This window comes from Mesocricetus auratus, unplaced genomic scaffold (assembly GCF_017639785.1).
Source record: "Mesocricetus auratus isolate SY011 unplaced genomic scaffold, BCM_Maur_2.0 Super-Scaffold_100007, whole genome shotgun sequence".
Taxonomy (NCBI): Eukaryota; Metazoa; Chordata; class Mammalia; order Rodentia; family Cricetidae; genus Mesocricetus; species Mesocricetus auratus.
Window position 1 is genome coordinate 10797685 of NW_024429191.1, and position 25529 is coordinate 10823213.

The following is a 25529-nucleotide window of genomic DNA, read 5'->3' on the forward strand; positions in this document are numbered from 1 at the left end:
CATTAGTCCTCAAAAGGAATCTACTTAGACATTACAGGGTCCTGCCCCTCATGGGACAAAGGAGCAAAAGTTCTGAGAACTTGATACAAAGAACCTTCGATCTCAACTGCCTATAGCACTTGGAAGGTTGAAATTCTGGCAGCTGCCACTTTCATCAGCACACCAAGTGCTCAGGTACAGCTCATGTTTTCAGGCTGGTCTCACTGGATTGTCAGGCCAGCATGGACTCCTGGGCTCAAGGACCCTGTCTCTCAGTCACCCTGAACATCAGGACAACAGCTCCATGTATTTGTAAAGAAAACCCTGTAGATCAGCCATAAGACCTGAGATTAAACTCTCTCCAGTCTGCTGGGCAGTTACGGTGGTCTCCTTTCTTGGCTGTGACTTTGTCCCTAGCTAGGTAACAAGGAACCCACGGTTACAAGAGACACTACACAGCACAACCCTAGTTTTCCCCAGGAGTAGATAGTAAGGGACACAGGGAAAGAGGCAGATTAGTCAATGTTCCCAAATACAGACAACTGTTTTTTTGTTTTTTTTTTTTAAGTTTACAAAGGGAAACCTTCAATGTCTTCTGCTCTGCCTCTGCCTGGTAGAAGGTAACAGCAAGGACACCACAAAGCCTAACTACCCACAAACCTCTTTTCCACAACATGCCCAACAGATGACTTTTGAACATGTAGATCCCGGGCCCAAGCAGGCCAGCGGAAGAGTCTGTGGTTTCTGCCACAGCCAAGCTTCCCCACAGTCCCCACCCATGCGCACAAGGCGCAGCACCCAGTGGAAGCAGCTGTGGCTGCCCAGGGAGCAGGAGCTGCACTCCACAGGAGGGAGGGAGAAGGGGAGATCGCAGTCAGGACAGCACTTGCCTCGTAGGTGACAAAGTCGTCAAACTCATCGGCGCAGGCAGGGGGCTCTTCATCCTGGGCAGGCTCCACATTATACAGCTGGCCATCAGGATCTGTGGAGACAAGACCCGGCCTCAGCAGGCCACCCACAGTTGTCCAGAAGGGTCCCAGGTGGAGGTACAGTGTCTGAGTAGGACTCCTAAGAAAGAACATGTCTCAGGCTGAGCTGCCGTGAGATGGGTGGAGGGGAGTCACTGCAGGTAAGGGAGAGAGTGTACCTCCAGCTGAGGACTCCAGGGGGAGGAGGCAAAGAGGGAGCACAGGAAGCACATGCCCGAGACAGTGCTCACTAGGGGGATGAGAAGTTGGTGTGTACATCTTTTTTTTTAATTAAAGAAACAAACAGCAATGAAAGGAAAAGTGCATGATACTGAGTTCTGCAAAATCATACAAACTTGAAAAGTGGCTACATACAAATCCCACTCAGCATTACCAACATCTTGTCTGGTGAAACATTGAGCAATGCAGGGTCCACCAAATGTTATACTCACCAGTTTTATTTTCCTCTGTTTAACTATCTTGTATTAAAAAAAAAAAAAAAGGAGGGGGGTTGACCAGTGAGAAAATTCAGTGGACAAACATGCTTGCCTGACAAGCTGTGTTTGATCCCTGGAGCCCATAGTCAGAATATAAAACCAAGTCCCAAATGTTATTCTCTGACTTCCAGATGCATGCCATAACATGGATGTATCCACATATGTACACATGCTCATAGCCAATAAATAATATAGTAAAAATATTTCAAAATATGAGGTTGGGTTTAAATCTTTCTTTATTTTTGAAGCAGAGTTTCTCTGTGTAGCCCTGGTTGCCCTGGAATTTGCTCTGTAGACCAGGTTGGCCTTGAACTCACAGAGCTCCATCCACTACCTGCCTCTGCCTCCCCAAGTGCTGGGATTAAAGGCATGCGCCAATGCCCAGAATAAGAAAGTAATTTTAAAGGAGCACCAACTTCCTAACTCAATGTCAGAGACATTTTCTAATCACTTCAATTCCAAAATACCTTCGTCTCCCTCTGTGGAAAGAGGTGGCAGGATCCATGGTCTCCATGATGCTCAGGGGTACTGTGCCCAACAAGAGATACAGAAGGAAACCTATACCAACATTCCATTACTATGTAATTTGTTACACAGAGTACACTGACTTACAGTTTGGTTACTTAGTCAGTATGTTTAACACAGCTAGATGGTGGTGCCCCATGTCTTTAGTTCCAACATTTGGAAGGCAGAGGCTGGAAGATCTCTGAGTTTGAGGCCAGCCTGGTCTACAAAGCAGTTCCAGGACAGTCAGGACTACACACCGAGAAACAATGTCTTGACAGAAAACAAACAAAATAAAATAAATAAGTAAGATATAGCAGAGAAAAAAAAGCTCAGTCCCCCATTTTTGGTTTTGAGGCAAGGTCTCATGAAACCCAAGCTCATGTAGCCTCCTGTGTCCATATTCAAGCACTGGATTACAGGTATGAATCAACCTTCCCCAGACCATCCTGAAGAAAAGCTTTGGAATGGTCAGCCCTGGCTTCCTTTAAATAGGTCACAGAAGACCAGAGAGAGCTCACGCTTTGATGTAGACCATAAAACCCTAACAAGTTCTGAGAGGTGGACACTAACAGACCTGGGTAACTGAGGGAAGGACATGCTGGAGAAGCAACAATGAGCGTCCAAGGGCAGTGCTCTTAACAACTAAGTCATCTGTAGAACGAGTGCGCGCACGTGCGCGCGCACGCGCACACACACACACACACACACACACACACACACACACACACACACACACACACACACACACACCGTTTTCGAGACTGTGTTTCTTTGTGTAGTTTTGGCTGTCCTGAAACTAGCTCTGTAAATTATCAGGCTGGCCTCCAACTCAGAGATCCACCTGCCTCTGACTCCTGAGTCCTGGGATTATGGATGCCACCTGGGATTAAAGGTGTGTGCCACCACTACCTGGACTAGCCCCTCGTTTTTACTTTGAGACAAGGTCTCATTAAGTTTTCCAGGCAGGCCTTAACTTGAGATCTTCTTCCCTCGGTCTCCTTATGTGGAATTCTTTTTGTTTTGAGACAGGTTGTCACTATGTAGTTCTGACTGCCTTAGAACTTGTTATATAGACCAGGTTGGCCTTGAACCCATAGAGATCCACTTGCCTGTGCTTCCTAAAAAGGTGTGCACCACCACAGCTAGCTGTTAAGTGGAAATTTTTTATATGCATTTATCTTCTCCTTCCAGAGCTAGGGATGTATGAGCCAGATCCATGGCCTATTTGTAACAGTTCCCTGGCTCATTCTATTCCTGGAATAGTGCTTGTGGCTGTGACAGCAGGTGTCTTGCGCTTCTCTGCAAACTGGGTCAATATATTGTGTGGTTTACTATGCTGCTCCCCAATGTAGAATGAGGCTGACAGGCAATACAGGCTGTCCATAGCTATACCAGTACATTACGGTAAGACCTGAAGTGAACTTCACTGGAAACACAGTTCAGATAAGCATGACTCCCTTTCTTCTAAATGCCATGACATAATTCAAAATCACCTCTGACTCCATCTTTTATTCTATTCTCACTGTCTTCCTAATCAAATGTAAATGAAACCACAAAATTACAAAGGCAGAAAAGCAAAGCCTCCGCTCTCATCAGCAGGTGCACTGGGTAGTTCCCTCAATGTCCTGGCAGGATGGCTGAGGCAGGGGATTGTCCCACTGAATACCCCTCATGGCCTAGGCTGGGGGAGAATTATCAAATTTGCTGTCACAGAAAAAGCCAAGTCCTGCCACTACCCCATTGGAAAGCTGATATCTCCGTTGGTCACTCCTCTACCTCTGCTCCCACCTCCCCTACAGCCCCAAGCATATCAGGTGCATACCTTCAAGACACCCCTGTCTGGTGCCCCCCTTGACTCACTCCCACACCCCCTAGACTCATCATCATCTATCTGTCTCCCACCAGAAAGCCAGCATCAAAGGCAAAGACTCTGTTCTGGTCTCCAGAGTAGTTAGCACAGGTCTGCCTCATTTACCCTCATCTCTGCAGCTCCCCACAGCTCACCCCCAGTAAGACCCCACCAGGGAGGCCCAGGCCATCCTCCAGGTGCAGCATCTGCTCTGCACAAGCTGAACTCAAGGCAATGTCCCCCCATGTGGTATCAGGTTGAGACTCTGAAGCATCAAACTATTTCTTTTTTGTTTTGTTGGGTTTTTTTTTTTTTTTTTTTTTTTTGGTTTTTCGAGACAGGGTTTCTCTGTATTGTTTTGGAGGCTGTCCTGGAACTCGCTCTGTAGACCAGGCTGGCCTTGAAATCACAGAGATCCCCCTGCCTCTGCCTCCGGAGTGCTGGGATTAAAGGCGTGCGCCCCCACCGCCCGGCTGCATCAAACTATTTCTAACAACTAGCTGGGAGATTTATACTCCCAATTAAATCAAAGTGAAGATATTAATTAAAAATAATGCAAAAAATGATGAAATAAAAAATTAACCCCAAAGCTGGGTGGTGGTGGCAGCATATTTCTTTAATCTCCACAGGGGAGAGGACTCACAGAGGCAGGCAGATCTCTGAATTCAAGGCTAGCCTGGTCTACAGAGCAAGTATCAAGATAGCCAGGGCTAAACAGAGAAACCCTGTCTCAAAAACAAACAAAAAAATACCCCAGTTCTGAATGCTGGAATTACACATACTTATTTATTCCCTGCTTCAGAGATTGTATTACTTGCCTACAATTATACGCTTATCTATCTGCTACAACTCTACAGAGTAATGTTTTCAGAGGTGGGTGTGCTACACCTGTCACTCCACCCTTTGGAGGGTATGTAGAATTGCTGTGATTTCATGGCCACCATGGGCTATACAGTGAATAAACAAGCTAGCCAAGGCTGCAGAGTAAGACCCTGTCTCAAACAAAACAGCCTAGGTGGGAGTGGTAAAGCTCATCAGCAATTCTAACAGTTGGCAGACAGAGACAGAGGGATCAAAAGTGCAAGGCCATCCTTGGCTATGCAGCAAGTTTGAGGCCAATCTGGGCTACATGAATTAATTGGTCTCAAAACCCCACCAACATTTAATTCTAGCATTCAGGAAGTAAAGGAGATGGATCTCTGTGAATTCAAGGCCAGACTGCTCTGCATAGCAAGTTCAGGCCAGCCAGGGCTACATAGTGAGACACTGTCTCAAAAAACAATGAAAAGGAAACCAAAGCAGTAACAAAACGGAATCCCAGGAAAATGGACAGAAACAGCAGAGAGTGGGCAGGGCTGGGTTAACAGGAAAATGGACAGAAACAGCAGAGAGTGGGCAGGGCTAGGTTTACAGGTGGGGTCTACCAAAAACGGGCCAGGAAATGGCTCCTCGCAGAAGGCAGGAGAAAAGGAGCACCTTCCAGGTCCCTGGCAGAAAGGACACAGGGCACCCAGTGCCTCTAATCAGTCCAGGAAAGGCAAGGGGACATGGTAAGTTCAGGAATGAGTCTCACCTGGCATACTGGAGTAGAATTGGTGTGATAAGCCATTCTCAGACAATTGTTTGCTGTCATCAGAGGTAAAAAACATCTATATTCTCCTTCAGTCATTAAACCAAGACCCAGGCACTCAGAAGAGAGCCATGGTCACCAGCTAGCAAGCCCTCATACAGAGAGAAGCTGACCCTGAAGAGCATAGAAGGCCGGAGGATAGGGATGAGACCTTCCAAGTCAAGATACAAGGATACCCACGGCAGAGAGCTCACCATTTCACAATAACTGAGGTCCAGCAGAACATACTAACTAGCAGCCACGGAGGAATCATATCACACAGACATCTCTTGCTATGTAGATTTCTTCCCACCTCCCCACAGGCCCGGCTGCTGTTCCTCCCAGCTTGAAGAGGTTTGTGCAAATTGAATCTGATCAAACCAACAAACTCTCCCTGATCCACCCTGATGGTACCCAGAGCAGCCTGGGGCTGAGAGTACAAACAGCATACCTCCCTCCCACCTGTGGAGACAGGACTAGGAATACTGGTTAGATGGTAAAAAGCAAACTTCAGAGCCTGACAAGCAGAGACTGGGTAATACTGATCAGCTAAGTGTTCCGCACCTCTGTGGTTCCAAGGGAAACGGGACATTATGTAACATATCTATAATGAAATGGCAGCCATGACAAACAATTGCCCATTTCCAACAAAACTTCCAGGGTGACAGCCATTACCTGTTTCGTGTGACTTACCACATGTGTCCACGGCTAGACGACCCATGTGAAAGGCTGATGGTGACAAGGAGCCCAATAATGCTTGACTCTAAGACTGCTGTCTCACCTCCCACCACATCCCCAAATACTTCCCATGAGTTTTAGGGTATTGGGGGAAGGGGGGTCCTCTGAGGCAGAGTTGCCCACTGTTACCCACTATGAAGAACTCACTACATACATCACTGTGTAGCCAGCCTCAAGCTCTTGACAATCTTCCTGTCTCAGCCTCCCAAATACTCAGATTACAGGCAGTTGCCACCATTCCTGGTTTAATGCCAAGATTAAAAAAAAAATTTAAAAATCAAGGTTAAAAAAACAAAACTGATGGATGAAGGGACTCCAGGAGTTCTGACACCCTCTTCTGGCCACCATGGGTACCTGAACTCACAGGCACATACTACACCCATACACACAAATACATATAACAGAAAAAATGGAATCTTAAAAAAAAGAAAATCTAACGACTTGCCATCTGTCACTTAGAAGTCAGGCTAACAGTGGGCAGAAATGGCTCAGTCTAGGGACTGCATTTATCCTGGGTGGTCTCCATCTCATTCCTCACTCCCTACCAAGGCCCCTGTGCTTAGCTCTGCTCCCTTATGTGCCTACCTCTCCCCAAGTCCTATTCACTGGAAAAGTCACTGGACCCTCACTCTGGCCCTGCTTCCTGGTGCATTCCCCCACCACACAGGCTGGCTCACTGCTGACCTGGCTCAGGCGTGCCTCTCCTGGTACCCATGCTTTCCTTCTCTCTCCTGCTCCTCCCTAGAGAGGCTGGCCTGCATGGTAGTCTGAGTCCTGCCTACTGCCTAGACAACAGTGGGCCTCACCCGTCTGCCTTCTTGTCCCCATCCACTGGTCTCACTTTGATGCTGGCTCACTTCATCCCTAGGGCTGGTTCCATAACAGATTTATGGGTGAAAAACAGTCAAAGAGTAACACAGGTGACAAAACACAACTGCTTTCTCTAGAACCATTTGAGGACTCAGTATTTTAGAAACTCAGTCCTAGTGACACTGTCAGTAATAATTTAGGGGTGGTAACAGACAAGACAGCTGTTGAGACCTCAGGTCCAAGGACGATCTGATCTCACCTGGTAACTACAGATCCTCTCAGGCAAGACTTGATAAGCAAGGAGGCAACAAGCTTGCAGCTAACATACCCCAGCACCACCAACCCCAGACCTTATGGCAGATGACAGAGAAATGAAAAGCTCATGGCTTTCATGCTTGCTTTTTTTTTTCCAGAGACAGGATTTTTCTGTGTGTAGCCTTGGCTGTCCTGGAACTCTCTGTAGACCAGGCTGGCCTCGAACTCACAGAGATCCACCTGTCTTCCAAGTACTGGGATTAAAGGTGTGGGCTACTACCACCCGACTGAAAAGCTCTTTTCATACTTGCAGAATCTGAGTCAAAAGGACATTAGATGGACTAACTGGTAAGTGTAAAATGGCATGTCCACTGTGAGACACTAAAGATATATCCAGCACATGGCCAAATACCCAGAGCCTAAGCACAGAACACAAAAATAGGAAAACATGTATCTACACAAAAGCTTGTACACAGACATTCTGCAAAACCCTACTCAAACATCCCAAAAGCTAGATAAGCTAGATGCCCCATCACAATAAGCCACCATTCCACATCAGGAAACAGCCATAGCCACATGCAAATTACAGGTGGATCTAAGAGGCACACTGAGGGAAAACTGAAGAACTAATGTACAGGAGCAGAAAACAGCATAGGGTTGATAAAAAGGTGGGAGGGCTGGAGAGATGGCTTAGTAGTTAAGAGCACTGGGTGCTCTTCCAGAGGACCCAGGTTCAATTTCCAGCACCCACATGGCAGCTCACAACTGCCTGTAACTCCAGTTCAAGGGGACTGGCATCCTCACACATACATGCAAGCAAAACAACAAATGCACATAAAAATAAAATAAGTCTTTAAAAAAAAAGGGTGGGATCAACTTGGCATGACAGTCTTATTAGAGATTTGAGAATCAAGCTCAGGAAACTGTCACAACTCAAACTGCTACACTTAAGATTTGCGCATTTCACAATAGGTCCATTTCTGCTTTAAAACAAAAGCCTCTGAATAAATGCTGAACTCTAGATGATGATCAGGATGCACACAGAGCATTAGTGGAAAGGGCACAATATAACAAGCTGAATGAAGCCACTGAAGAGATAAACTGTAGACAATGGAAGGAGGGATGAACGGGGCACACAGCACACACAGCAAGCTGTCCTCAGTACTGAATAGGTAGGGAATATATAAGAACTATACTCTTTTTCAGTTTTGTTTTGTTTTTTAATTTTCCTCATGAAATGTTGGAAAAGGAAAGTAGCTCTCCACACTGTAAATAAGCAGTTGAGAGCCTTTCAATCGTGGAGGGCAGGGTTTCAAGAACAAACAGGGAAGAGGAGAATATCTTGAACGTCAAATGTTTTGGGAGTTCAAGAATAATGGCCTGAGACGGGTCTTATGGTGCACATCTTTTTTTTTTTTTTTGGTTTTTCGAGACAGGGTTTCTCTGTGGCTTTGGAGGCTGTCCTGGAACTCGCTTGGTAGTCCAGGCTGGTCTCGAACTTACAGAGATCCGCCTGCCTCTGCCTCCCGAGTGCTGGGATTAAAGGCGTGCGCCACCACTGCCCGGCTATTGAGAAGCAGAGCAGGTAGATCTCTGAGTTCAGATCAGCCTACGCAGAAGTACATGTAGCTGGGGAACCATGGATAGTTAAGAGCACTGAGGAGAAAGGTGCTGGGGCACAGCGGGAAGCCAGCTGACCTACCTCCATTTCTGATAGCCACAATCCCTTGGTGGAAGTCTTCAAAACTGATCACGCCAAGCCCACTGGGGTCCAGGTATTGAGTTAAGTCCTTCACCTGCAATGGATAAATGAGAATGTGTTACCCACAGCCTCCACAGTTGGCAGGGGACAAAGGGCACTGACCCCTTTTACTATCTACAAAGCAGCTTGCTCACACAGTTCAGAGCCCGAAAGCCACTGACACTTCCGAGCAAGGAAGCAGAGGCAGCCATTCCGAGTGCTCCAGCCACAGGCGACAGGCATCCTGGAGGAATCTGCCAGAAGCAGTGAGTATTCTTAACCTTGGGAATAACACCCTGGTTCTCAGAAAGATGACAGCTGAGCTCCCTGCTGAGAATATCAGGAATTTGACATTGTAGGGACTATTCTAGAATGTTCTTACTGACATGAGCTTCCTCAGCAGCAGCAGTGCCTTCGTGGGAAACAACCGAGGCAGACAGACCCTCTCACTCTCTCACTCTCACTCTCTCAAACGGAAGAAAGATAACCTGCACATGTATGCTACAATGGACACAGTTTTTTTGAAAGAAGACATAATTATATTGCCAAAGATGAGTGGAATCTCATCAAAACATAAAACTATGGCAAGCAGGATGGGTTGGCTGACAGCAATCCAGAGGCAACAGTAGAGAACTATTTAAAATCAATGCCAGCCTGGGCTACACAACAAGTTGGGCTACAGAGAAGACCCAATCAAAGAAGGGGTAAAGCCGGGCAGTGGTGGCGCACACCTTTAATCCCAGCACTCGGGAGGCAGAGGCAGGTGGATCTCTGTGAGTTCGAGGCCAGGCTGGAGCAACAGCCTCAAAAACAATACAGAGAAACCCTGTCTCGTAAAAACCAAAAAGAAAAAAAAAGGGGGGGGGATCAAATACAACATTAATAAAATAAAAATAAATGGCAAAGCAAAGTGAAAATATTTGCAAATCGTGTATAAAGGACTTGAATCTAGAATGTACAAATGAATCCTAATTGAAAAGGAAAAAGAAAACATAAGTAGTGAGACCTCTACAAACAGAGGTGGAAAGATGACTCAGTTGGTGAAGTGCCTGCCATGCAAGCATGAGGACATGAGTTCCATCCTAGCATCCAGCACTTACATACAAAGCAAGTTGTAACAGCGTGCAGCTGCAATCCCAGTACCGGGGAAGCAGACCGGGGACCCTGGGGCTCCCTGGCCACTCTAGCCAAACTGGTGAGCTCCAGGTTCAGTGAGAGAACCTGTCTCAGAAACTTAAGGTGGTAGAGCCAGGAAGATGGCTCCGCGGGGGCAAATGCTTGCTAAGCAGGCATGAGAACCTGGATTTAAGTCCCAAGCATCCACATAAAAAGTTAGACATGACTGCACACACCTGTAACCCCAGTGCTGAGGGCGCCCAGAGACAGAAGCATCACTGGGGCTTGTTGGCACCAGGCTAACTCCAGATTCAGGGACAGACTCTGTCTCAAGGGACTAGGTGAAGAGTCATAGAGCAGGACATAGGATCCCCAAAGTCCTCCTCTGGCCTTCACATACATATAAGTGTATCACATGAGAGAGAGAGAGAGAGAGAGAGAGAGAGAGAGAGAGAGAGAGAGAGAGAGAGAGAGAGAGAGAGAGAGAGAGAGATTGGGGAGGGAGTAAGGAAGATACCCAACAACAACCTCTGGCCTCCACACACATGTGCACATGTAACCACATATACATATGCACATACAAACATGCACACACAAAAATAAATAAGCAAACACAAAACTATAGGTGTATTAATACACACCTATAGTCCCAGCTCTTAGAAGTTGAGGTATGATAACTACTTGAGTCCAGGACTTCTAAGTTGGGCTGGACAACACAATGAAACCCTGTCTTAAAAATACACACATAACTGTGCACACACACACACACATAAATGGTGCTAAGCACATAAAAAGACATTCAGCAGTCTTAGCCATGCAGAGGATGAGAATTAAAAATGCAAGTAGATGTTGTCCTCTAGAATGAATGCAACTGGAAGAACTGCAGAGTGGTAAAGAGCCTGACAACCGGAGGCATCTGGACGATGTGAAAGTGTAAAAACTACAGTATGGCAACAGCTGCACCTGTTGTACTGACTTCCTAGAAAACCCTGAACCACACATAGAATGGTGGCAATTTCATGGTATACAAATCATATTCCAAAGCTCTTAAAAATAATAAAAGGGTCTAAAAGGGAATCAAGAGAAAAAGATAAATATGCCAGCAAGATGGATCAGTAGGTAAAAATGTCATCAAGCCTGATAGCCTGAGTTTGATCTCCACAGTACAAAGACACAGTCAACTCCCTCAAGTTGTTCTGACCTCCACACACATGCCACAGCACATACAAGCCTGCACACACACACACACAAACACACACAGAAACACATGCACAGACACAATATACAACATTATTTTTTTAATTTTAAGATAAATCTTAAAGTGAGACAAATGAGATCCAACAGAAGCCTCAGAGAAGAAAATTAAAGCAAAGAAACACAATACTGAAAATATTCAAGGAAAACTCCCTAGAATTAAAAAACAAAACCACAATACTTGGGAGGCAGAGGCAGGAAGATCCCTGAGTTCAAAGCCAGCCTGGTCTACACAGCAAGTTCCAGAACAGCCAGGGATACACAGAGAGACCCTGTCTCAAAAAACAAAAGACAATTAGAGTTGGAGAGATAGATCAGTGTTTACAAGAGCACACTGCTCTTATAGGAGACCCAAACTCAGCCACGCCCCATGTAACATTTGCTCCAGGGGATCTGCTGCCTTCTGACCTCTGCCAGCACCTACATTCACCTGCACTTAACCACACACACACACACACACACACACACACACACACACACACACACACACACACACACACAGGTGCGCGCGCGCACGCGTATAATTAAAAATTAAAACTGAAGGGCTGGAAAAATGGCACAATAGTTACCAGTGCTCCTTGCTCCAAGGAGCTGAGCTCAGTTCCTAGTGCCCACATCAGGTGAATCACAGCCACCTATAACTCCATCTCCAAGGGATCTGATGCCTTCTTCTGTCCTATGAGGGCCACCCACCCACATACATGTGACACATACACACAAACATAATATTTATTTTATTTCTCTATGTAGCCCTGACTGTCCTGAAACTCATTCTGTAGACCAGGCTGGCCTTGAACTCTCAAAGATTCCTCTGCCTCTACCTCCAGAGCCCAGCCAAATACATAATCTTAAAAATAAAATCTTTTTAAATTAATTATACACTGAAAGTACAATACTAGGTACTTAAAGACATCAAAGACCTACTCCAAGACTTTTAGTCTGTGAAAATTTTGAACTTCAAAGGAAAAAAATCATTTAAACATACATAAAAATCAAGTGACTTCCTAAGGGAGAAAGCTGGATTATCACTAAGCTTTGGGAGAGCAGTATGAAATAACAGACATTTGGATTCCACCAGTCTATGTGCTGCTAAAAGCTGGAATCTTTAGAAAGAATTAAAAGATGGTCCGCGCAGGTTGATACAGAGGCAGGCAGATCTCTGTGTGAGTTCGAGGACAGCCTGATTGATCTACAGACCAAGTCCCAGGACAGTCAAGGCTACAGTGAAAGCCTGTCTCAAAACAAACAAACAAACAAACAAACAAACAAACAAAAGCCTGGGAGTGTGGCTCAGTGGTAGATTACTTGCCCAGCATGTTCAAGGCCCCTGAGTTCAATCCCCAGTATAAGAAAAACAAACAAAGTAGTTTTAAAATATCAAAAGCAGAACCAACTGTGGACACGGGGAGAGAAAGAGAGAAATCCCAGCACTTGGAGGACTAGGTGTTCAGTTACCCTTAGCTATAGAGCAAGTTCAAGGCCAGTCTGGGTTATATGACTGCTTCAAAAGAAGAAAATGGAAAGGAAGGGAAGGAAAGGGACTATGGCTAACTTTGTAGCTGTGGCCATGGTTTGGAATTCCTTCAAGGGCACTGTGTGAGAGAAAGGAAGCTACCAGAGCATTAGGAGGCCTGGAAGAAAACCCCCCCAGCTGTGGTGCTGCTGAAAGAGGCAAGACGGACGGTGTGAAGCTGAAGAGTGTCAGCAGCCGGGCGGTGGTGGCGCACGCCTTTAATCCCAGCACTCGGGAGGCAGAGGCAGGCGGATCTCTGTGAGTTCGAGACCAGCCTGGTCTACCAAGGGAGTTCCAGGACAGCCTCCAGAGCCACAGGGAAACCTTGTCTCGAAAAACCAAAAAAAAAAAAAAAAAAAAAAGAGTGTCAGCAGAGTGTAGCGCACAGCGCCATGGCTGAGAACAGAGTAACTATCCAAGTCTGCTGCAGCACGTCTACAGGAACTGCATCAAACTCATCAGGCATGCTTCAGTCTGAGGGCATAATTGGGTCAAAAGACGAGCCAATCAATTCACTGTGAAAATCGGTTAAACAAAAGGAGGCGGCAGCAGCCTGGCTAACTGAGCACACAGAACCTCACCAAGCAGCAGGTGGTGCTATCCTAACTACTCTTATACTTTTGGTTGTGAGCCTAGCCTTTAAGGGCTGAGCTATCCCTCCAGCCCTATCCTAACTACTGACGCAAATACCAGAGCCCTAACAACACCACCTCCAATCCCTAAACAGGTAGACAAGGACTAGGATTCAGAACCAGGCAAGCAACAGGATGCAAATTCAGCCCATGAGAAGTGTGACAGAGACAGAAAAGCAACTGATTTCAAGAAGACAGATCTGTGGTACTTTCATGAATATGGACCCAAACAAGCACCGTTCAAAACCAGAGACAACCAGGCAAGCTGTCTCAGTAGGAAACCATAGGGAGCTAGACATGTAAGCATGAGAACCTGAACTGGATCTCCCACACTCAGATTTTAAAAACTGCAGAGCACAGCAGCACACACCCATAATTCCAGCATAAGAATCAGAAACAAGAGGAACCCTGGGGATTGCGGGCCAAGACAGCTGCATCAGCAAGCTCTAAGTTCAGAGAGACTGGGGGAAAGGTGAAGCGTGATGTTAACCTGGGGCCTCCACTCAAGCACACACCTAAAGGTGGCAGAAATCCGAGTTCTTACTGAATACTGATGACATGGAGCTGTTGTTAATTGTCACAGATTTGGCAATATTTTAGAGCACTGATTTCTACATATACTTACTGATATATCTGGAGATACTTCAAAATTCTGGCGCTGAGGTTGTGTCTTAATTGGTAGAGTGCTTGCCTAGCATTCTGCAAGTCCTGGATTTCATGCCCAGCCAGGAGTCGTGGTACATATCTTTAATGATAGCACTTGGAAAGTGGAGGCAGGAGGATCAGGAGGAATACAAGGTTATCCAGGGCTACATAGTGAGTTGAGGTGGGTCTGGGATATATAAGACCTTGAATCTCAAAATTAAACAAATATATATTACTTAATACTTATATTTATAAATGTAGTTTATATTCAATGTCTATATTTATTTAATACATTAGATATTATTTATCCAATATTTAATATTAACATAATAATTAGAATAGGTTAGATATGTATTATTTTAAATAAATATGTAATATTAAATATTAAATTACATATATGTGGGATAAGTACAGACACAACTGAATTTGCATGACCAAGTTAGCAAAACAGGAAGGGAACCACTACTCTCCCATTTTATTTGGGTATGTATTCTTCCATAATTAAAAGTTTAAAAATGGGGCTGGAGAGATGGCTCAGAGGTTAAGAGCACCGACTGCTCTTCCAGAGGTCCTGAGTTCAATTCCCATCAACCACATGGTGGCTCACAACCATCCACAATGAGATCTGGTGCCCCCTTCTGGAGTGCAGACATACATGGAGGCAGGATGTTGTATTCATAATAAATAAAATCTTTTTAAAAAAAGTTTAAAAACCAGGGAGGGGGACAAGACGGAGGGTGGAACATTGACTAAAGATGACTTGTGCTCAGAGTGTAGGCAGGACAGCAAGGGAAGCCTCTAGGATGGTGGATAGCTATGGTTTGAGTAAGAATGCCCACATCATATAGGTGTGGCCTTTTTGGAAGAGATGGGTCACTGGGGTGGGCTTTGAGACTGGGGTAGGCTTTGAGGTTTCAGAAGCCCAAGCCAGACCCAGTCAGTCTCTCTCTCTCTCCCTCTCTCTCCCCTCTCTCTCCCCTCTCTCTCCCCTCTCTCTCCCCTCTCTCCCCCCCCCCTCTCTCTCTCTCTGTGAATTAGGGATGAATAAGGGTGTTTTAACCCTGTAGTTGCACTGGTTTTGGCTGAGGCCATACCCATCAATCCAAAGCCTAACAGTGACAGAGCCTCCTCTGTCGGGTGGCTGGCACACATGGCACAGCAGTGAGTCACCAGAATATCTCACAGAAGCCCTGCCCAGGAGAGTAGCAGGGAAACTAGATTCTACTGCCAACCAGAGCAAGGAGAGGACACTGCACAGGCTGTTGGGAAGGTGGGGCAAGGCCTGGGAGGATAGGGTAATGACACCACACATGGCACTTCCAACAAGCACCGAGATTCGTCTTTGCTCCTCCTCCTTCCACTCCTCTTCGTGGCTGCATCTAGAGGACCTCAGGTAAGCCAAATAAGAACAGGAATGTCAGCCGGGCAGTAGAGGTGGTGCACACCTTTACCCAGCACTTGAGAGGCAGAGGCAGGCAGATCTCCGAGTTGGAGGCCAGCCTGGTCTACAGAGTTCCAGGATGGCCAGGGCTATACAAGGAAACCCTGTCCCAAAAAAAACCAAACAAACAAATAAAAAGACCAGGAATATAAAGTCACTAGACAGACAGTTGAAAACAGAAGAGCAGGAACAGAGTTCACCTGCCCCATAGGGACACAAGATGCAGGAGCAGGACAACAAAGTCAGCACCAAGGATGGTCAGAGCTCACAACCAATGGCAGTGCTACAAACACAGAGTGATGGTTTAAGTGCAGTTGGAAGAGTGCCCAGTAGGGGACAGTGGCAGAACTCTGAAGGGCGGGCCTGTGGAAAAAGAAGAAAAGAAGGCGGGCAGCAGCAGACACACAAGTGCCTCTGAGGACTCCAGTAGGACAGAGTGTTCAATGGTCCATCACATGCCCCAGACCCAAAAGGCAGGACACTATCTCAAGAATCTAGACTTACAGGCACCAGAAAAGAGACCCTGAACAAATCAGGCCACCATGTCCAGCCCAGCCACCAACCACATCACATGCAATTTCAAGTCAGACTCAAAACAGAATGACTAGCCACAACAGTGCAAGGCTCGTAAGTCAGAGACCATGTCTCCTCCACAGTCGTACCCATGCGGCTCTCTGTATGCCAGTGTTGTGCTGAGCTTGGTGGTCTATTTATCAACTGAGTTAAAAAATAATAATCTTTAAAATATATACATGGGTATTTGGCCTGCATGTATGAATGAGCACCGGGAGTGGAATTACAGACTGTGGGCGCTGGGAACTGAACCTGGGTCTTCCAGGAAGAGCAAGCAGTACTCTTAACTGCTGAGCCATCTCTCTAGTCCCAAAAGGTGATTTATTGGATACAAATGTCTCCCTTCTTTCTTCAAGGTTTCCTAAGCACAGAAGTCTGCAGAACCCTGCTGTTTCCTGAAGGGCTAGCCAATCCAGAATCACACTGGCCACTCTGTCCTTGAGAAATCCAAGAATATCTACAGCCAAGCTACTAACAGAGCACCAAGTACTCTGGTGTTCATCCTGCAGCCCTAGCCAAACACTTTGAAGCAAATCATTAACTAGGAGCTTTGGGCAACCGTAAAGCTCCAAGACGAGGAAAGGTTCACTTTCTGCATTGGACCTCCTCAAAGGTCCAGCATGTTACATGGTGCCACTGAAGACCATGTTGGTATCTGTGGTCCATGCTTCTGCCCCAGGCCACAAGGAAGCCTAAGTTCCTTGTGGACATATACAGTCTGCCACTGCCTGATGCCGTGGTGCTGTCCTCAGGCTTTGCTGACTCAGGGTGCCTTCGGGATGTGAGTGGCATGTATAGTTACTGAAGGCCATGTTGAGACTCATGGTCCAAGCAGCCACTGAGGTTCAAGAGTGGATCAGTGGTCCTGATGCAGCCAGGGGCTGTGTTGATGTCCCTGGGCTGTCCTGAGTTGGCCCTGCCCCTCAGGAGACCGGCTCCTCCTCTAGTAGGCCAGATCCAGCTATGGTTTGGGTATAGGAAAGCTGGCACTGGACCGGCCTTGGTACAGGAGAGCTGGCGCCATCCCTCAACAGCATGGACATGGAGTGGGCTTGAGGGAGTGCTGGCCCCTCACAGACCTGGGAGCAGGAGGGCTGGCCAGCCCCTCACTAGCCACTACACAGCTCCACAGATGATGGCGTCTGGTTGGGGTGCAGGTGTAGAAAGGTTGTTTTTTTTTTCATTTTTTTTTCCATTCTTTTTTTTTGGGGGGGTCCATAGGTGAGGGCAACGGACTACAGTACATGATATAAGAGTCTCCAAAAAATAGATAAATAAAAGAAGGAAAAAAAAATAAACCCAACACCCCAAACAGGATAGTCACAGACTCTGTAGGACAGGAAGCCACTGATCACCGGGCATTGGTGGCACACGCCTTTAATCCCAGCACTCGGGAGGCAGAGGCAGGTGGATCTCTGTGAGTTCGAGGCCAGCCTGGTATACAGAGCAAGTTCCAGGACAGCCTCCAAAACAACCAGAGAAACCCTGTCTCGAAAAACCAAAAAAAAAAAAAAAAAAAAAAAGCCACTGCTCCTAAACAGGAAAACACCAGAACTTACGCCATTTCTACTACAGAGGCTACATGCAGCTCACTAATCTGAGAATGACTAATACACTAGCCACAGCTCCCTGGATGCTAGATCTCTCTATGGAAAACTCACTGCAGTCAGGCAGTGATGGCGCAGCCTTTAATCTCAGCACTCAGGAGGCAGAGGCGGGTGGATCTCAGTGAGTTTGAGGCCAGCCTGGTCTACAAAGCAAGTTCCAGGACAGCCAGGACTGTTAGACAGAGAAATCCTGTATCAAAAATAGATAGATGGATGAATGGATGGATAGATAGGTAGGTAGATAGACAGGAGCCCTCACTGCAAGGAAAAACCATCCCCAAGTTTAAATTTTGTTGTCATGGGAGACTCAAAATCCTGAGGTATTTTATAGAAGCTAAGAGTCCTTGAACTCACAGAGATCTGACTGCCTCTGCTTAAAGGCATGTGACACCACTCACTGACTGAGGACCCCTTTCGTATCCATAAACACCCTACTATTCTAAGCATGAGCAGTAGAGACACTCAACTGTGGGGAAGTTCTAAAGATTGCACTGAAGGGGAGGGGTACAGTAAGCAGTGTCTGCTTCGTGTGTGCACAAGTCCTGGGTTAGATCCCAGAACTGGGGAGGTGTAGGCAAAAGATCAGGAAGTTCAAGGCCATCCTTGGCTACAAAGTGAATCTAAACACACACACACATACACACACACCCCAAAGCCTGCAGCCAGCCCATCTTGTTGCGCCCACCCTTCCTTCTAAAAATCTGCCAAAGTAGCACAGCATGCACACAGCAGACTGTTCTGCTGTCCATTAGATGACAGCACAGACACCCTGTGCTGCGCCAACCCGTATCCACCAAGGACTGGAAGGGACTAGCACATCTAAGACCTCTTGATCACATCAAATCTCAAATCTGTTGGTTACTTCAAGGTCTCCACTCCCCTGGTTTATGTTAGTTTATCTGCAGGGTAAAAACATAATTCCAAAGTAACACTCCTCAAGAAGCATGAAAGCCTTTTTTTTTTTTCCTTTTCCAAGACAGAGTTTCTCTGTAGTGTTTTGGAGGCTGTCCTGGAACTTGCTTTGTAGGCTGGCCTTGAACTCAGAGAAATTCGCCTGCCTCTGCTTCCCAAGTACTGGGATCAAAGGCATGCACCACCAACGCATGAAAGCCTTTTGTTGAGTTCAGACAGGCTGCAGGAAAGAAGAGTGAGGACCAGTCCCACTCCCTTCCTTAGGAGCGGCTCCTACTTGAAGAGGCCGATAACTGACACTGAGTCCTGCTGCTTCTTGGTTTCACACCAATTCTCACCAGCTACTGTCAGGCCTAGCAGCAAGCGCCAGCATTTCTGTCCAGCACTCTCTGCCACCAAGGGGCTGACAGGATAGGCACAGGTATAAAAATGTTACCTTTTTTTTTTTTATTTCAAGCCTGCTTCACATGTCAATCCCAGCTCCCCTCCCTCCCCTCCTCCCCTGTCCCCCCACCAGCTCCCCCAGGCCCCCACCAAATCCCCACTCCATTCCCCAGGGAGGGTGAGACCATCCGTGGGGGATCCCCAGAGTCTGCCATTTCATCCATTGCAGGGCCCAGGTCCTTCCCCAAGAGATCAGGCTGAGAGAGCATCCCTTACTGTGGGAGGGGCACCCAAAGTCCATCTGTACACCTGGGCCAAACACCAATCCACCACCCAAAGCCTCACAGATTGTCCAGGCCTCCTCGCTGACACCCACATTCAGGGAGTCTGGATCAGTCCCATGTTGGTCTCCCAGCCATCCGGCAGAGGTCCAAGAGCTCCCCCTTGTTCAGGTCAGCTGTTTCTGTGGGTTTCACCAGCCCGATCTTGACCCCTTTGCTCATCATTCCTCCCTTTCTGTCACTGGGTTCCAGGAGTTCAATTCAATGTTTAGCTGTGGGTGTCTGCCTCTGTTTCCATTAGTCACTGGATGAAGGTTCTAGGATAGCATATAAGGAAGTCATCAAACTCATTATTAAGGATGGGCATTTAAGGTAGTCTCTCCACTATTGCTTTGTTTGCCAGTTGGTGTCATCCTTGTAGATCTCTGGAAATCTCACTAGTTAGTGCCAGGTCTCTCCCCAAACCTATAATGACTCCCTCTATTATGGTACCTCTCATTTTGTTCTCCTCTATTCTTCCTGCTCCCCCATGTCCTCCTCTCCCCCTCTCCTCTTTCCGACTCCCCTTCCCCTCCCCCCATGCTCCCAGTCTGCTCAGGAGATCTTTGCTCACTCCCCTAAATAGAAAATTCTCAATAAAGGAGTCTAAAATGGCTGAGAGACACTTGAGAAAGTGCTCAGCATCCTTAGCCATTAGGGAAATGCAAATCAAAACATCTCACTTCTGTCAGAATGGCTAAAATCAAAAACTCCAATGACAATTTATGCTGGAGAGGATGTGAAGAGAGAACACTCCTCCACTGTTGGTGGGAATGTCAACTCGTACACCCACTTTGGAAATCAGTATGGAGATTCCTCAGGAAAATGGGAATCAATCTACCACAAGACCCAGCGATTTCACTACTAGTCATATACCCAAAAGATACACATTCATGCAACAAGGAAGTCTGTTCCACTATGTTCATAGCAGCATTATTTGTAATAGCCAGAACCTGGAAGCAACCTAGATGCCCCTCAACTGAACAGTGGATAGAGAAAATGTGGTACATTTATACAATGGAGTACTATTCAGCGGGGAAAAAACAATGGAATCTTAGCCGGGCATTGGTGGAGCACACCTTTAATCCCAGCACTAGGGAGGCAGAGGCAGGTGGATCTCTATGAGTTTGAGGCCAGCCTGGTATACAGAGCGAGTTCCAGGACAGCCTCCAAGACAACAGAGAAACCCTGTCTCGAAAAACCAAAAAAAAAAAAAAAGGAATCTTGAAATTTGCTGGCAAATGGATGGCACTAGAAGAAACCATCCTGAGTGAGGTAACCCAGTCACAAAAAGACAAACATAGTATGTACTCACTCATATATGGACTTTAGAGATGGCTCAGAGGAGTACCATCCTACAATCCCACTGTCAGAGAGTCTGGGAATCAGGTAGGACCCTAAGAAAAAATGTTATCTTTTACGATGTTTTGAGTAAGACTGTCCCCCACAGACTTACATCATGTTTGGGTACCTGGTGCTCAGCTCTTGGTGGATAGATTTTAGCAGGTGTGGTCTTGCTGGAGAATGTATGTCATGGGAGACAGACTTTGATGTTTTAAAGTCTCACATCAACCCCAGTACTCTGCTTTGTGCATGCAGTAAAAGATAGCTGTCGGCTTCCTGTGCCTGCTGTCACTCTGCCATCATAACCCTCTGTACCGGTAAGACCAAATAAACACTTCCTTCTCTAACGTGCCCTGGTCATGCTACTATCAGAAGCAACGGAAAAGTAACTAATATATCTCTTAAACATTAAATGAGGGAAAAGGAGATGGAGCAAAGACAGACGTACTACTTCCTGTGAATTTTGGAGCCATAGGGAGTACAAATTAAGCCTTTCAGACTTAGTATTCTGAGATGTCATCATACTACACAGCCCAAGCTTCCCTGGAACTCAGGGTCCTCCTTGTCAGTCTTCCTTCAAAAGGCTGGAGCTGTGCATTTTCAGGTATGCTTAGTATTTATTCTTCAAAAAGCATTTGTTTCTTGACTGAGCAGGGTGACAAGTCTGTCATCTTGGTACTAAGGAGGCTAAGCTAGTAAGTGTCTTAGATTCTACCGCTGTGATGGAACTCCATGATCAAAACCAACTTGGTTCGAAAGGGTTGAGGTCATCATCCACAGAAACCAGGGCAGGAACTTAAGTCTATGGCATAGAAGGGTACTGCTTACTATAGATGTTACAGACTGGCCTACAGACCAATTCAATGGAAGCATTTTCTCAACTGGGAGTCCCTTTTCCCAAATGACTCCAGTTTATGTCAACCTGACATAAAACTAGCCAGCACATGAAGACTCCCTCAAGTTCCAAGGCTACATACAGAGCAGAGCTATGCAGTGGTAGCACAAGGTCTCTGAGTTCAAGACCAGCCTGGTCTACAGAGCCAGTTCCAGGACAGCCAGGGTTACACAGAGAAACCCTGTCTCAAAACAACCAAAAACAAAACAAAACAAACAAAAATCTTCACTAGATACCAGCCTGGTGACTCACAGGTAGGGGTGCTTGACTCCAAACAAGACAAGCACAGTTCAGTCCCTGAGCCCCACGCAGTAGGAGAAACTCCTAGAAAGTGTCCTCTGGCCTCTACACATACGTGCACATGCACCCCCATCCACAATAAATAAAATGAATTGTAATAAAAATGGCAGGTCCAGCACTCGGGAGGCAGAGGCAGGCAGATCTCTGTGAGTTTGAGGCCAGCCTGGTCTACAGATTGAGTTCCAGGACAGCCTCCAAAGCCATACAGAGAAACCCTGTCTCGAAAAAAACAAAAAATGGCAGGCTATGCAAACACAAAACAAAGACAACCAATAGCACTGGTTACCAGGTGTTACTAGGGAAAATGACATCATTAGAACAAATCTGACGTCTACTTTCTTGGCACCTTAAAGGTAATGTGTGTTTATTTCTAAACTTAAACTTGAAAGTGAGACAGGTATGTTAAATACCGCAAGGCTTCCAACACTTGAGTGTGCTCATTTGCAGCTCAGCTTCTCTCAGTACAAAAATAGCTCCCTGGATCACTAGGCATGGACACACCACACCAACAGACTGCCAGGATGAACTCACTAGGCTTTGTAAGGATAAAACACTGTCTTACATGGGAAAAAAACGCCAAGGGCCTGGAAAGAGGCTAATCACATTGGAGAACCAATCTATACCCAGGTGCTGAAGGGTCTCCAGCTGTGCCTGTCCTTCAGCAGAACTAAGCTACAAAGCAGTCAGCGCCTGTCCTAAAATAGCAAATGGGGTTTCTCTTACCAACAGGACCTGAAAGGCAATTAAAGGTATCATCTAGCACCTTCCTTAAGTCTTCACTTTTTAAATTACATCTTGTGTGTGCACATACATGCTACAGCACCATGTGAAAGTTGGAGACTTAGAAATCAGTTATCTCCTTCCACCATCTGGGTTCTGGAGATCAAACTCTGTCAGGCCTTGCAACCAACACCATTACCACTGAGCTACCATGCCACCCCACCTCCTGCCTTGAGCTCTACCTCCGGGGATCCATGCCCCTCTGGCCTTCAATGATACTTTCATTCACATAGTGTAACAGACACATAGATAAACACACACAGGGATGGATGGATGGATGGATGGATGGATGGATGGACGGACGGACGGACAGACGGACAGACGGACGGACGGACGGACAGATGACTAGATAGAAATAGAAAGCCGGGCGTTGGTGGCGCACGCCTTTAATCCCAGCACTCGGGAGGCAGAGGCAGGCGGATCTCTGTGAGTTCGAGGCCAGCCTGGTCTACAGAGCGAGTTCCAGGACAGCCTCCAAAGCCACAGAGAAACCCTGTCTCGAAAAAAAAAAAAAAAAAAAAGAAAAAAAACAAAGAAAGATAGAAATAGAGATATATATCTATGTCTTTTAGGGACTGGAGACAGGTTCAGTTGTTAAAAATAACTTGTTGCTCTTCCAGAGGATCTGGGTTCAGTTCCCAGAACCTGTATGGCATTTCCCAACTGTCTATAACTCCAGTTCCATGGGATCCAATATGTGCTTACGATGCACAGACATACATGCAAGCAAAAAGACATAAAATAAGGTTGTTAAAAAATAAGCCAGGTGGTAGTGATGCACATCATTAATTCCAGCACTTGGGAAGCAGAGGCAGACAGATCTCTGTGAGTTTGAGGCCAGCCTGGGCTACAGAGTGAATTCCATGACATCAAGGACTATAGAAGAAACCCTGTATTGGAAAAAAAAAAGCATTAGCTGCTCTTCCAGAGGACTGGATTCAATTCAATTCCCAGGACCCATAGCACTCTCATGGCAGTTCCCAGCCGTCTGTAACTGCAGTGGATCCACACCCTCTTCTGGCTCCACAGATACCAGGCACACACTTCATACACAGGTGAAACACAAATAATAATAAATAACGCTACGTCTTGTTAAGGGGGGCGCGGGGGGGCACCAAAGTGGCTCATGGCTGTAATCTCAGCACTCAGGAAGCAGAGACTAACGGTCAGGAGCACAGGTTACATGTGCATAGTATGAGGTCAGCCTGAGCTACATAAGATCCTCTCTCAAACAAAACAAAACACAAAACAAGAATTAAGGCACCAAGAACATCCAGGCACCAAGTAGTTTGTTAATTTCCTCACCAGTCAATGAGTCAATGAGTCACTATAGAGTGACTACTTCATAAAGGGCTTTTCATTTCAAGAACAGAAAATGTAAAGGACCCCCAGATCTTAGCACAACTGACTCCATCCAGGCCATAAAATTCAGCATGAAGACAGCACCACCTGCCAAAATGAAAACAAAGACCTAATCCACCAAAGTGTATAGTTCTGGAATAAACGTACCAACCTTGTTTTTTGACTCCTATAAGTCAGGTTCTGACTAACTGTTCTTGTTAACTGAAGTATGTCAACCCAGAATGTTTTTAGTTCTTAAAAGCTCACCCTGAGAAATGTTAGGGGCTACAATGGGATCACAAACACTCAGTGTGGTCACTGGGTGGCTAATAAAGAATTTCTATTAGCTTAAACCCATGTCAGAGCAGTCTTCTCTGGTAGATACCCTACAACAGAAAACTTCAACCTTTCTCTTTAGACTCTAGTATAAAGTGGATCAACTTGAACTAGGATGACATTAACTCAGTAAACAAGTGAAGGAGAATAAAGGATCAGAATGTGGGGGGATAGGGGATCTGAGATTCTGTTCTTCCAAGGTGACTACAGGTTTCGAACAATGACTTGTTTACTGTGTCTTCAAGTCATAGCGGGATGGATAGGCTAGAGAGACATTCCTTAAACGATTAACATGCCTGTTTACTGTGTCTTCAAGTCATAGCAGGATGGATAGGTTAGAGAGACACTCCTTAAACGGTTAACATGCCTGTTTACTGTGTCTTCAAGTCATAGCGGGATGGATAGGCTAGAGAGACATTCCTTAAACCGTTAACATGCCTCAAGTGCAGAAGCCATCACGTGACCCACCGTAGAGGAACGACAAAATGAAAGCAGAGATTCAGGCATTCTATTGACAAACGCAGAACACCTTCCGCAGATCTCATCTCTGCTCAAGGACAGCCTAGCAAATGCTATCACCTGGAAAACCCTGTGACACAGAAAACAAGTTCTCATGGCTCCCTGACTATCATGGCCTGCTGCCTCCCACTGAAGAGGCCCACAGAGGCACCCTGATACCTGAGGCCTACAGCCTGGAGGAAGGGAAACAAGCAGCAGACGACCACCAGGGCAGAGTTTGCTGCTTCTGTAGCCAGTCTTCAGCTCCTTTTGAGGCCACACCCTTCATGAGTTAGGAAAGGCTCCAAAGAAAGGAGAAAAATACTTTCTCCAAGTCAAAGCACATGCAGCCACTTGAATTTTCTTAACATTTTTTTTTTTCGAGACAGGGTTTCTCTGTATTGTTTTGGAGGCTGTCCTGGAACTCGCTCTGTAGACCAGGCTGGCCTCGAACTCACAGAGATCCACCTGCCTCTGCCTCCTGAGTGCTGGGATTAAAGGCGTGCGCCACCAACGCCTGGCCAAATTTTCTTAACATTTTAACACCGCCTTATTTATCCACTTGAGAGAGTGCATACTTGCCACAGTGTGAGTGTGGAGACCACTTGCTGGAGTCAGTTCTTCCATCTACTATGTGAGTACCAGGGATTGAACTCAGGTGCCTTCATCTACTGAGCCATCTCAC

At 46.3% G+C, this 25529-nt stretch overlaps 1 protein-coding gene across 4 annotated transcripts in view; it reads right to left on the reverse strand.

The window, feature by feature from the left end:
• Rab11fip3 (RAB11 family interacting protein 3) overlaps nt 1-25529 on the reverse strand; it is a 75793-nt gene that overhangs the window by 33516 nt on the left and 16748 nt on the right. For all 4 annotated transcript variants that reach the window (XM_040748379.1, XM_040748378.1, XM_040748377.1 and 1 more), the window contains exons 2-3: nt 8915-9008; nt 870-961 (exon numbers count right to left, since the gene is read on the reverse strand). In XM_040748379.1, coding sequence (XP_040604313.1) covers nt 870-961; nt 8915-9008 — 186 coding nt within the window. The remainder of the gene's footprint in view (nt 1-869; nt 962-8914; nt 9009-25529) is intronic.